This window comes from Puma concolor, chromosome E1, assembly GCF_028749965.1.
Source record: "Puma concolor isolate L17-30 chromosome E1, mPumCon1.1.hap2, whole genome shotgun sequence".
Lineage (NCBI taxonomy): Eukaryota > Metazoa > Chordata > Mammalia > Carnivora > Felidae > Puma > Puma concolor.
In genome coordinates this window covers 37,303,532-37,317,254 of record NC_141680.1, presented here as the reverse complement: position 1 = coordinate 37,317,254, position 13,723 = coordinate 37,303,532, and the positions used below count along the sequence as shown (strand labels likewise).

The following is a 13,723-nucleotide window of genomic DNA, read 5'->3' as shown; positions in this document are numbered from 1 at the left end:
GACAGAGAGGGGGAGACACAGAATCCGAAGCAGGCTCCAGGCTCTGAGCTGTCAGCACGGAGCCCGACACGGGGCTCGAACTCACAAACTGTGAGATCATGAGCTGAGCTGAAGCCGGACGCTTAACCTACTGAGCCACCCGGGCACCCCGGAAGAAATACGTTTTAAAGAAAGTTGGGAGAGGCATCCAGGCAGGAGGAAAAGCCTGTGTAAAGGCAGGAAAACCAGTGGGGCTACCTACGTTAAGTCTGGTGGATGAAGATGGGCAGGGGGCAACTTAGTCAAGAGACTCTGAAACGCAACATCAGTCCCTGCTTCAAAAGCCAATTGTGCCACGATGAAAAATGACCCTCAAAGTAAAGATTATATTTAATTCAGAAAAAGAAAGGAAGAAAAAGAAGCTTTTGGGGTTCTCTCTTCCCCATTCTAAATACGCCTACCCATTCCGCTTTATTTTTATTTTATTTTATTTTTTTAAATTTTTTTTTAAACGTTTATTTATTTTTGAGACAGAGACAGAGCATGAACAGGGGAGGGTCAGAGAGAGGGAGACACAGAATCTGAAAAAAGGCTCCAGGCTCTGAGCTGTCAGCACAGAGCCCGACACGGGGCTCGAACTCACAGACCGTTAGATCATGACCTGAGCCGAAGTCGGACGCTTAACCGACTGAGCCACCCAGGCGCCCCCCATTCCGCTTTAAGTATACATTTTCCTTAGGACCATCTTTCTATCCTATTGATGCTAGTTTTTTTCATCTTTTTTTCCAGAGTGCACATTTTCCAAGGAGAAGAACCATGTCTAAATGAAACTGTACATTCTTCCGTGTCAGCCGCAGTGTTGGAGAATCCAGTGTAAGAGATTAACGTTGAACATTCGTAATGCTGGTGTTCGTATGACGAGTGGTTACGTCAGGATAAGATCTTCTAAAGTCCTAATTTCCAGGGAGGGATATTTCACCATCTTTGAGGGCTATCCATTCAGAGACTGTGAAAGGGTAAACATGATTTGATCGACTAGCAAGCATTTCCTGTGCATAGAGGACCATTTGGGCACTATTAAGGATGACACACAAAACTGAGATGTGCTTTTAGCATTAAGAGCTCCAACAAGTTCTTATGTCCAATTCAACCTAAAGCAGGTTATTCAGAGGTGTTTATACTAAACCCTAGAAGCTAGATACTAAATACTGAAAGCTGCCTGTATTACCACCGGCCCAGAATGCACCCCCCCCCCCCCCCCCCCAGGAGAGTGCTGGCTAAGGGTCTGGAACTTTAACTCTTCCTAGTTCTCTGTTTAGCACATCAGTCAGATGTTTACCTTCGGCTGCTTTGTTCTTTAGCTCTGCTCCAGGGTGAAAACTCCATCTTACTTGGCCTCAGGTGCAACTGGGGTCCAGGAGTCTAACTTAATGACTGAGTATGCCTGGATTCCACCCCCCCCCCCCCCCCCCCCGGTCTCTCTTCGCCAACCTTTGGTCCTCTCAAAGCATTTCCTCCAGAGAGATTACATCCTCAAAGCCTGCTCTCCATTTGCCAGCCTTTTACAATTGCTCTTCTCCTAGCCTTACATCCTTGACCAACTCTTCCTTCCTCTCAAGATAGGCCTTATTATTATTATTATTATTATTATTATTATTTAAATATCCATGCCTTTTTTTTGCTAAGCTCCAGCTTTACTAAAAATATTCCTTCCTCTCTTCTTCCCTCCCCCAACTCCTGGCTCAAGCATCTAGATTTCCAGAGTTAACTTGGGCTAAGTGGGGATCACTGCTTCTCCGACTCTCGCTACCGCGTCAGCACCCGCCCCCACCCCCGCGAGCCACCCAGGGCTCTCAAACCCACACAGAATGGGGGAAGGAGATGGGCGCTCACCACAGAGCGAATGTGGGAATTCTCTGGAGCTACAGCCTCTGGAGAATGGTTCTGCCTCTTTCCGCGACCTGAACGACTAACTAACTTACTTGCTGTTCGCTACGGGCAAGGACAATGTCTCCTCTACCAGACAACAAACTTCCTGATGATGGACGCTACCCTTCAGTTCCTTTTACAAGCCCCCATTCCCATCACTTTGAGACACAGGATGACTTTTAAGATGCAATTTCTGGGGCAAAATATCCCTTCCCAACGTTGAGTTTGGAGGATAAACAGAAACGTCCTTTGGTCAACCAGGCAACCAAGGGGTTAAACCTCAGCCACCTGATGGATTCTGGGGGTTTCCTTCCTCTACTTCAGAAATTAAAACGAACGGGAAGGGAAATTTTGCCCAAGGTAAAGATGAGAACCGTTAACTTCAATTGTCGGGCTTCAGCCCCAAACAAGAATGGCTGCCCACGTCCACAAAAGGTGCCAATCCCCTGACTAAACATGGCTGGCCTGGGTTTCTACCACCGCGCTACTTTCTGCCCAATTCTAAAATGGCGCTCACTAGCCTCACCAGAAGGAGCGACCCTCCCAGCACCCTCTCTGGCCCGTAACGTCAGGTGACGCGAGCCCCAGCCGGAAGTGAAGGAAAAAGCGCCTCAGCCCGCGGCGCCTGCGCAGAAGGGTCTAGACGCTGTGAAGCAGGAGGCACTTGGGATCGTCCGCAGGATTGGGACTGCTACAGAGGCCGCCACGGAGCCCGCCGGAGCCACCGTTCCTGCTGCTGCTGCCGCCGCTGCCCGAATCGGAACTGTCGGGCCGCAGCCGCCGGCAATGCCGCGAAGGAAGGTGAGAGGAACAGGACAGAGGGATGGCGGGTGTCTAAGGACAGTCGACTGAGCAACGTGACGCAGTTGGCCACGCCTCACGGTGGTTGGGTGCCAACTTCCCGCTTCCCCCAATGTAGCTCAGCAACCCTCTCTTCTGTCCATACCCGACAGAAAAATGTGGGCCCGATCCTGGCCTCGGCCTATGCTTGCAACTATTCCCGCCCTCTGCTTGCCTGGCTCGGAGGCGTTCTTCTCGGTAATTGGTCGCTGAAACGCCTGGAAGCATATTGATTGGCTGGTGACACCGCCCATTTGGGTCCAACGGTCACCTCCCCGCGTGCGGGGGCGGTGTCGGGGCCTGGCCCTACAGCTCTCCGACTGGCTGTAGAGAACGATCCCTCCTCTCTTGATTGGCTAGACTTGGCAGTCTGTCCCGTGGGGGCGCGGCGTAGCAGTAGCGCGATTGGGGGGCACGAATCCCCGCCCTTCCGGCCGGGGATGCTGATAGGTGCATGGGCGGGGTTTTGGAGCATCCTTCCTCTCCAGGCGGGGGGCACAACAAAGCAGAAGACTGGGTGGTAGAGAACCAGCGCCCACTCCCTAGGGATCCTGCTCAGGCCCTTTTGCATCTAAGACGTATTTTTTTCCTTAGCTGCTCATTTGAACAGCGGCCAGAAAATGCAGTTCGTAAAGTCAAAAACTTTCCACAATTAGATAGGATTTATAAGGTCACCTAGGGACACCCCCATCCCTTTTCTTTGCAGCTGAACAAACAGACGCCTAATGGAGTGCCCTAAGCCACTCCCATTAGGCAATAGCAGAGCCTGGACTACAGAACAAATCTAATTCAACAAATGTTTATCGACTGCTTGCTACTGTGCTAGTTGCTGGGGATTCACAAATTAATCAGACATGATCCCTGGCTTAAGGAGATCACAGTCTGATGGGGAAAACGGACATATAAATAAGTGTAGAAGGAGCTAGTAAATTCTCTACGTGGAGGTATATACAAAGTATTATGGGAGGGAAGTAAGAGAGCGATTAAGTCTGCTCTGGAGTAAGATGGGAAGGAGGTTGGTGAAAGCCAGAGAGAAGAGCTGAATTCCAGGGTCAAACCAGGAAGGGATGGTCAGGGATTCAAATAACTGGATAACTGGACTAGATGACCTGTAGACTCCCCCTTCATCTTATGACTCTGAAGTCTGCTCATTTCTGGGCAGTTTACCCTTGAAATATTTGGAAAGCTGCATGGTGTTCTTGCTTATTTCTGCAGAAACCTTTTTTTCACAGAGGTTTTCAAATAAAACATCTGAACCTTTTATTTTCTCCTAAAATGGCCTACATTGGTAGGTGGTATTTATTTATATGAAGGCTAACCAAATGCAGGAATAGTGTTGGTGCCTTGGAATAGGTCCACAGTCCCTTTTCTGCAGTTCCCAAATACAAAGAGCTTTTGAAAATGTAAGTGTTTTTAGTAACTTATTTGGTGGCAAAACCTGTCCTAAACTATCCTGAGGCTACTTATAGGTTTTGTGTGTCTGATTTGGGGCGATTGTTTCTATATTCTGCTGTAGAAATATTAGTGTGTTTGATTATGGAGTGTTACTTGAGGGATATATGTAAAGTATTCCCTTTCCAAAAAGCCAAAAAGTTAGGAATTTCAAGCACAACTGGCCCTAAGGGTTTTGGATAAAAAATAGAGGACTTGTGGTTTGAGGCTTTGTATTGTTTTCTAAGCAAATGCTCTTTCCTTCCTGGCTTAGTAAAGGGTGTAGCGGTAATGTTCAACCGATAAAAGTTACCTTTATGGCTAATCATCTTCAGGAGGCTAAAAATTGACAAACGATTATTGAAAAGATGATAAAATCTCTGTTCTTAGATATTTACAAGTCTTCACATGCAAGCCGCTTTTTTTTTTTTTTTTTTTTTAAAGCACTTTCAGCATTCACGTGGAGAAACTTCGTAGATAGATAACATAAGAAGAACTTTAGTCTTTTCCTTTAAGTTCTCTTGGGATCGGAATTGTGGACCCTGGTATTTTGAATTAGTATATGGTTTAAAAAAAAATGTGATGGCTGTTTGTGGAGACTTTGAACAAAAGCTACTCCAAAGTTAAAAGGGGTCTAGCGCTGACATTTTTCTCCCCACCATGGACTCGAAGTACGTAGTTATGTCAGCCAGACCATTTCGAATTAGGTACTTTTATTTCCAGTTTGTGGTACTGACCTCTAAATGTACTTGTTTCAGAATTAGTGACAATAAAGTAAGAATTAATTCTCTTTTTTATTTAACCAAGGTGCATTACTTGCAGGTTGTTCCATTTAATGCCTTAAATAAAGGGAATTTGGCGGTGGAATCCTTTCTTAGTGTTTTCAGTATCATAATTCATTTTATTTCCAGTGTTAAGACAAACCCACAGAGTAAATGCTTCTGTGCTAATGTCTGGATCTATGGTGTTACAGAGGAATGCAGGCAGTAGTTCAGATGGAACCGAAGATTCCGATTTTTCTACAGATCTCGAGCACACAGACAGTTCAGAGAGTGACGGCACGTCCCGGCGATCTGCCCGAGTCACCCGCTCCTCAGCCCGGCTGAGCCAGAGTTCCCAAGGTATAAGAATTCATTCTTCCTGACCGTGCCTCATAGCCACCTCGCTGGTCATCATATTCTTGTGTGAATGTGGAAACTGGTCCTTTGGCTTGGTGTAGATGACAAAATCTGGTAAAATGCAGGGTCAATGCCTGCAGAAGTATCAGGTTCTTAAAAATGGTTCTGTTGGGGGTTGTCCAGTTTGTAGACCCAAAAGAACTATATCTGATACAATGACTGTGTGGCACGTGTATGTCTTAAGTCATTTAACTTTTGTTTAGAATAATAGTTTTTCCATGAGTAAAATGGGAAGACTATATTTTTACTTTCTGTTAGGATGGCTTAGACTTAGGCATTTAAAATAGTCTCTTGAACTTGTTTTTGGAGGAGGTTCAATACTTCTAAATACTTCCATAACTTATATGTAATTCTGTAATGTGGTCAGACATGATTCATAGACATAAGTAGTTGCATCCAACTACTTTACAGTTGTAAATACCCAGCAGTTGGCTTTGGTAGTAAAGAATAGAGGACCTCCGTGTTGGAAGGCAGTTTGAAGGTTCTCTAGTGCGATTAGCCATCTGGGCTTTGATTTAGAAGGTACCCCTCATCCCTCCTGGTTCTGCTCTGGGATTCATTCCCTGGGGAGGAAAGAAAGTTGCAGTTAATACAAAAAGCTAATGATCAGTAGCTGATGAGAGATTAAGGGGGAAAATTTTGTAATATGCTTCAAGCACTTAAATAGTGCAGGTCTAGTTATTGCTTTAGGAGCACGTTACAAAATGAGAGAAAAACATCAGTTTTTCAAGGGAGAAAATGAGAACATTCTCAACAACTGTTCCTAACTTTATTTTTGTATTTAACATTTCAGCCAAAGTATAGCTGTTGTCTTTTTGTAAGTTTGTAAGTTTTGTAAGATTCTCAATTTGTAAGTTTTTATTTTTTTAGCATACTGGGAATACTGATAAAAAAAACTACTGTAATTCAGATACTATGCTATGTATTAGAATGCCATGATAGAAAAATCATAGTTCCTGCCCGTAAGGAGCTCACAGTTCAGTGCGAAATATAGTATGTCAGCTGATCGTAGTAATGCATTGTGGTTAAGAGCTCTGAGATGTTTGTATAGCATATTATGGAAGTTCAGAGCTGGGTCCGGTCTCCAAGATGGAAATCTTAAAGGATCTGCTAGGAATTTACAAACTGAAAGGTGGGAAAACATCATTCTAGGTAGAGAGAACAGTATATGCAAAGGAAAGGGAGTAATATTCTCACAAAGCGTAATTGGCTGTGCCCTGGCCACCTGAAAGTTGAAAATATTCCAAACAGCTAGGAAATAACTGGGTCCTGGGTCACTTCTTAGTTGTTCTACTTCATAACTATGGAGTTGGACAACGCCTAGAGGCATCATTCACAATGTAGTCTGTGTAAGGTGGCTCTCTCTAAAGCAAGATATAGACCCTATTATGAATTGGCTGAGTCCCCTGGAGGCGTGTAAACTGATAACCTAGCTGTGTGCTTTTTTTTTTTTTAACCCAAAAGTTTGAGAATTTCAATTTTCTTCTTTGCAGAATAAGATGTACATATCATCTTAGGATCTTTTGTTGTTTAATTTTTTTTTTTTCAACGTTTATTTATTTTGGGGACAGAGAGAGACAGAGCATGAACGGGGGAGGGGCAGAGAGAGAGGGAGACACAGAATCGGAAACAGGCTCCAGGCTCTGAGCCATCAGCCCAGAGCCTGATGCGGGGCTCGAACTCACGGACCGCGAGATCGTGACCTGGCTGAATTCGGACGCTTAACCGACTGCGCCACCCAGGCGCCCCTCTTTTGTTGTTTAAAACACACTTTAGTTTCAGCTTTGAATCTTTTTCTAATTCTTTTTTCAGTGTCATCAAATTAGAGATGTGAAAAGGCTGCTGGGTGATTCAGAATAGTTTTGTTATCCAAAAGAATTTCAAAAGCTGTGTTCTTGCCTTACCCTTCATGAATCCATTATGACTTTGCTTCAGAGTATCAGACAGGGTAATCAGGAAGAACACAAGAGATGTCTGAAGAAAGGAAATACGTGTATTGTTCTACCTTTAGAAGTAGAGTTCCTGTTTGATGGTGGGTTGGAATAAGGAAAGAAAGAGACGTTGCAGCTAATACTTAGAAAGATATACATCTAGGTACCAGGGATTACGTTAAACGTTTTTATGAATTATCTTTCTTACTTCTCACAACAGAGGTGAGGAATGTACAAATAATTTATTTATTTATTTATTTATTTTTTTTAATAGTTCAGGGAAACAGGCCTGGAGAGATGAACTTGCCCAAGATGTTATAGCTAGTTGGTACGGTGCAGGGGAATTGAATGGGAGTCAGTTTTGATTCCAGAACCTAAAACTATTAATTCTGTACTATATTGGATTTCTATGCCTGATCTAGTCTCTTTAGCTTCCATTTTATTTAATAAAATAGACATTTTAATGATTTGTTGGATTTTGTGAAATACGAAGAGGAGGGCACAGGTGGTAATAAGTCATATGGATGAGAAATAAAACAAATTTCCTTCTTTTCTCTTTAATTATTTTATTATCTTTTAAAATTGGGGATCAGATTCCAGCCCGGTTCGAAATTTGCAATCTTTTGGCACTGAGGAGCCTGCTTATTCTACCAGAAGAGTGACCCGTAGTCAGCAGCAGCCTACCCCAGTGACTCCAAAAAAGTACCCCCTTCGGCAGACTCGTTCGTCTGGCTCAGAAACTGAGCAGGTGGTTGACTTTTCAGATAGAGGTGAGTGAGTATAGTATGAATTGGTCAGTTACAGAGAAGATCTGGTCAGTTTCCTCTTAAGGAAGGCTTGGGGCCACTGCAGGTAGATGCCTGGTACTGACGAAATTCAGCTAGGTAAATGCTGTTTGCCGGATTCCTTTCTTGAATGTCTTGCTGAGGACAGTTTTGCTCTAGAGTACTCTTGAAGTTTACAGTCTCTGGAGTATATTGGGTTGGACCTATAACAGGCAAAAGGGACTATGGCCCTCTTACCCACAGATGAGGAAGGCCTAAACCAGATTTTCTTACGTTCATGCTTGTCTGTCCATTTATCTCTGAAATTCTGGGGAGAGGTGACCTTCGGTAATGGGGGATGGTGAGCTGTGGTGATCGTGATTCACCAGCCCAAATCAGAGGCCTTAGCGCATGGCTTATAGACTGGGGAGCGTCTAGTCTGCCAACATGCTCAGTTGGTTTGCTTGCACAGGGTTCCCATTTCTATTTTTTATTTTTTCAAAGTTTGCTTTGAGAGAAAGAGAGCACAAGCAGGGGAGGGGCAGAGGGAGAGAGAGAGAGAGAGGGGGGCTCTTAAGCATGCTTCACGCTGTCAGTGTGTGGAACCTGATGTAGGGCTTGAATCCACGAACTGCGAGATCGTGATCTGAGCTGAAATCAAGAGTCAGACACTTAATCGACTGAGCCAGCCAGGTGCCCCACTGTGTTTACACTTTTAAAAGTTTGTTGCCAGCATTTGAAAATACAGAGATTTCATATAAAAACCTGAGTTACTAGTTTCCTTTAAAAAATGCAAATCTCTGGGAACATGAATGAGGTAACCCATTCACTCACAGTATGGACTAGAGCGGAATAGTAGTTGTCTCCTTGAGATGGACAATTGGGTCTCTGTTTGGCCTTGCCCAGCTCCTATAGGCATTTGGTTTACAACCCGTGATTTATAATCTACGTTGTTAGATTACTCACAAGCTATCTCGAGAGCCAAGTTCATTCACACTCACACACCAAGCCTGTCATCCATTTCTCTTCCATCCTGTGTGTCTCCTAGGAGTGGAATGGGTTATTTTATTTTATTTTATTTTATTTATTTCATTGCATTTTTATTTTTGCTTTTTGAGAGAGGGGGAGAGAGAATGAGAGTGCGTGCGTGCGTGTGCTGTCCAGTGTGGGAGGGTCAGACGGAGAGGGAGAGAAAGAATCCCAGGCAGCCTCCATGCCCAGTGAGGAGCCTGAGGCGGGGCTTGATCCCATGACCCTGGGATCATGACATGAGCCAAAGATAAAATTTGGACACTCAACTGACAGCCAGCCAGGCACCCCTGGATGGTAATTTTAAAGAAAAATTTGCCTCCATCTAGTTTTGATTATCCATGGTTGGGGGTCTGTGAGGAACACAGATAAGTGAAATGTATTGGGGAAACTCCAAACTTAATTGTAGTCAGAATGTAAAGTTGCACAAAGGAGTGATGTTAGTTTCTCTTCATTTTCATTTATAGCAGATAAGTGGTTAGAAGTTACTGGTTAAACGATAGAGGATCTGGAAAGTCCATAAACTCTTCTGAATAGTAAACCTCAAACAAATGAACTTCATTCATGAGCTCTACCAATTACTTTTGCTTTAGAAACTAAAAATACAGCCGATCATGATGAGTCTCCACCTCGAACTCCAACTGGAAACGCACCTTCTTCTGAGTCTGACATCGACATCTCCAGCCCTAATGTGTCTCACGATGAGAGCATGGCCAAGGACATGTCCCTGAAGGACTCGGGCAGCGATCTCTCTCATCGCCCCAAGCGTCGTCGCTTCCACGAAAGCTACAATTTCAATATGAAATGTCCTACTCCAGGCTGTAACTCTCTAGGTGAGTGCGCCCAGCTTCACGATGCCTGTGTTCTGTGCTTCTCGCCCTCTGGACTTAGGCTCCTGAAGAAATGTTCTGTGTTCCCTTGTGACCTAGCTCCTTAGGTTCTTCAGTGGTGCTCAGAGTATCACTGGGTTGCCCACTTGAATATTTTTGCTTCTTGGCCTGTTGTCCGTCCATAATAACAGATCTGATTGCAAGGAAATTAAGTGGGATGCACCGTTCTGCTTATCAAGAGCTTCCCCCCTGTGAAAAATTTCCTCCTTTTTCCTGCAAAAAACAAAACAGAGGACCAGTTACCTTCAGACAACTCATTGTATGGCGCGTAGTTCAAATTCAATGAGTGTAAGCTAATGCACAACACCAGTTGTGCGGCCACAGCTGTTAAGGAAGTGAGAAAAACAGATTTCTTGTTGCGTGGCTTGAAACTAAAAGGGCACAGAGGAGACCCCGGCCTTTTGTGACTTCAGTGGTTTTAGGTCTTGTGTGCTTAATCAATACAAACCAGACAAGTATTTCTTCTCAGATAAATGAGTATGTCTTTGTTTTCTTATGACCTTGACTCCTGACTGACAGATTCTTATAGTGGTTTAAACTTTATTAATTCTCCTTAGGTGAGCTTCAGTGCACATGTTGGGCGTAAGTTTTTGTCTAGAGTTGGAAGGTGCTGACTTGGAGATCACAAGCATTTCTCCACCGGGTCTACTTCTCAAATTTGTGAACTTTTGAATGTGGCCATCAGGTTCAGAAAAGGTAGAACAGAGTGAGCTGCTGCTTTGTGGGCCCACAGTATGTTTTCCCTGGTATTTAATTTATTTGGATCTTTTCCGGGTCTTGGCACTGGTTTCTCAGATAATTTGAACTCAGAATGCACAGAGTGTAAATTCCCCTGAATGTCATACCAGCCTCAAAGAAGCTAATTGGTTCAGGCCTAAATCTGTTTCCTTGCGCAAATTAATGAAAAAGTAAGACTAGACCTCGTCATATAAACACCAGTGTTTAAGAGCTAGCCAACATGCTCTAAGAGGGTAAGGGGATCGACTTGCCGCGCAGCAAGGAAAGGGACTCCAGCACTGCTGGTCACTGTCCGTGCATCCCTAAGTTGTTCCCTTTATGTCGTGTGTTTAATTAGCTATTCAGTACATAGTTATTGAATGTTTGCTATGTACCGGACACTGTTTTAGGTTCTGGGGATGTAGCTATGAACATGTCAAAGTTCCTACCCTCACGGAGCTTATAGTCTAACTGGGAAGGTCAAAACAGGTAGGTGTACAATAGGTCAACTAGAGATCATTCTCTGAAGGAAGATAAGGTAGTGCTGAGAGGGCAAGTAAGGTGTTGTGCATATGTACGGCCATGCGCACCCACACACACACCAGTGCAAAGGGTATGGGACGGGAGAATGCTTAGGCCGTTTGAGGCACACTTAGGGGCCACTATGCCCAGGGTGGAGCAGCCACAGTGGACAGGAGGAGGTGAGGTCAGAGTCGGGCCTGACCGTGTGTTATCTTTGCTCAGTACTTAACCCCCTTAATGGAGTAGATGAGCGGATAAATCTCTGTTGCATCAGAGAAAGTTCACTTTGAATTTTGGTGTTAATCTGCTGGCAAAGTTTGAAAAGTGTGAACCTGAGCTTCCAAAATTATTTTTGATAAGGCAGCACCCGGCTGGCTCGGTCAGTAGACCATGTGGTTCTTGATCTTAGTTGTGAGTTCAAGCCCCACATTGGGCAGAGATTACTTAATTAAAAAAAAAAAAAAAATCCATTGCCAAAATTACTTTTGATCCTGTTCCACTCTTTATGTTTGGGAAAATAATGTCGTTAATTTGTGTGTGTGTGTGTGTGTGTGTGTGTGTGTGTGTTTAATTTTGGTATAAAAGTATTATGTGCTTGTACAAACTTACAAGCCCTGAAATGAGTAAGTAAAAGTTCTCCTTCACTCATATCCTCAGATATGAAACTATTCTTGGTAGTTTTTTATGAATGCTTCTAGTAAGTTTGTGTGTTTGTGTGTATGTACGTACACAGGTATATGTACATATATTTCCTTTTTGTTATTCACAAAAGGGAAAATACAGTGGTTGGTTCGGCATCTTGGGTATTTTACTTAGGGTTCCATCTATTTTTTTTTTTTTTTAATATATATATATTTTTAACGTTTATTTATTTTTGAGACAGAGAGAGACAGAGCATGAACGGGGGAGGGGCAGAGAGAGGGAGACACAGAATCTGAAATAGGCTCCAGGCTCTGAGCTGTCAGCACAGAGCCCGACGCGGGGCTCGAACTCACGGACCGCGAGATCATGACCCGAGCCGAAGTCGGCCGCCCAACCGACTGAGCCACCCAGGCGCCCCAGGTTCCATCTATTTAAAAGAATACAGAGCATTCCATTATATTGAAAGCTTATAAATTAAAAAAAAAATTTTTTTTAATGTTTATTTATTTTTGAGAGAGAGAGAGAGAGAGAGAGACAGAACATGAGTGGGAAGGGGCAGAGAGAGAGGGAGACACAGAATCGGAAGCAGGCTCCGGGCTCTGAGCTGTCAGCACAGAGCCTGACGTGGGGCTTGAACCCATAAGCCGCAAGATCATGACCTTGAGCCGAAGTCGTACGCTTAACCGACTGAGCCACCCAGGCACCCCTAAAGCTTATAAATTTTTTAAATTGTACAGTATAAGTTGACTTTAGATTTCTCATTTTTAGCTACTTTGAATATTACTATAGTGGATAGTCTTGTACGTATGTAGTTTGATGTCTTGCTAGAAAACCTGTGGAATAAATTTGTAACAATAGAATTGCTAGATCAATAGATTAGCTATCCTATTTATAAAACTTTTAATATAGACTCATTTGATTGGTTTTAGTTTATTTATTATAAACTAAGACATTTGAATAATTTACTCAGAAGATATAGATGAATAATATCTTAGAAATATCTACAGAAATATTTTTTAGAAATAATCTACAGAAAGAAGACTTTCTAAAACATGGATGCTTTACATTTTGTACACGGTGTTTGATCACTGAGGTTAGTTTTTTGTGTGCAAGATAAATTGAACAGATCTCTAAAATCACATTTTTAATAACACAATCCTGGAGAAATGGCAGTCCGCATAACATGTATTAATTCCTGTCTCTCCCACTACGTGAACTATTGTTCTTTAAAGCTTACTTTATAAATCATATATGATTTTTAAAATCCCATTGTCTCTATTATCCAAAGGCTGTATAAGCTTTTAGGTTGAAGAGACGTATAAAAAGGAAGTAATGTTCAGTTCCCTGTGTGTTTCCCAAAACCACATGAAAAATTAAAAAGTGAAGAGATACCCCTTTAAAGTGAGCTTTTTGTATTGTTAACTGCTCACGTTATCCCCTCATAAGAAGGAGCTTTGTGCTAACTTGTGCCTATGTATTTGTGTTACAGTGGTATATTAGTTTCAGGTGTATGATATAGTGACCCAGCAATTCTATACATTACCCAGTACTCATGAAGCTAAATGTACTCTTGAACCCATTTATCTGTTTCACCCCTTTCCCACGTGCCTTCCGTCTTTGGCGTCACCACTTTGTTCTCTGTATGTAAGAGCCTGGTTTTTTTTTTTTTGTTTGTTTGTTTGTTTGTCTCTTTTTTTCTTTGTTTGTTACTCTGAAACAATTCCACTTATGAGTAAAATCATATGGTATTGGTCTTTCTCTGACTCACTTATTTCACTTAGCATTATGCCATCCATATTGTATAAAATTTTTTTTTGAGTTTATTTGTCTTGAGAGAGAGAAAGCACAAGTGAGGGAGGGGCAGAGAGAGA

At 43.1% G+C, this 13,723-nt stretch overlaps 1 protein-coding gene across 5 annotated transcripts in view; it reads left to right on the top strand.

The window, feature by feature from the left end:
* The first annotated feature begins 2,518 nt into the window (after nt 1-2,518).
* Nucleotides 2,519-13,723, top strand: part of KAT7 (lysine acetyltransferase 7) — a 32,256-nt gene continuing 21,051 nt past the window's right edge. For 3 of the 5 annotated variants that reach the window (XR_015244082.1, XM_025915581.2, XM_025915573.2), the window contains exons 1-4: nt 2,519-2,709; nt 5,153-5,300; nt 7,882-8,058; nt 9,675-9,914. Coding sequence is in view for 4 of the 5 variants with exons in the window: in XM_025915581.2 (XP_025771366.1) it covers nt 2,695-2,709; nt 5,153-5,300; nt 7,882-8,058; nt 9,675-9,914 (580 nt within the window). In the remaining variant the exon portion in view is untranslated. The remainder of the gene's footprint in view (nt 2,710-5,152; nt 5,301-7,881; nt 8,059-9,674; nt 9,915-13,723) is intronic. The other 2 variants (XM_086687032.1, XM_086687031.1) reach the window with 1 other exon arrangement.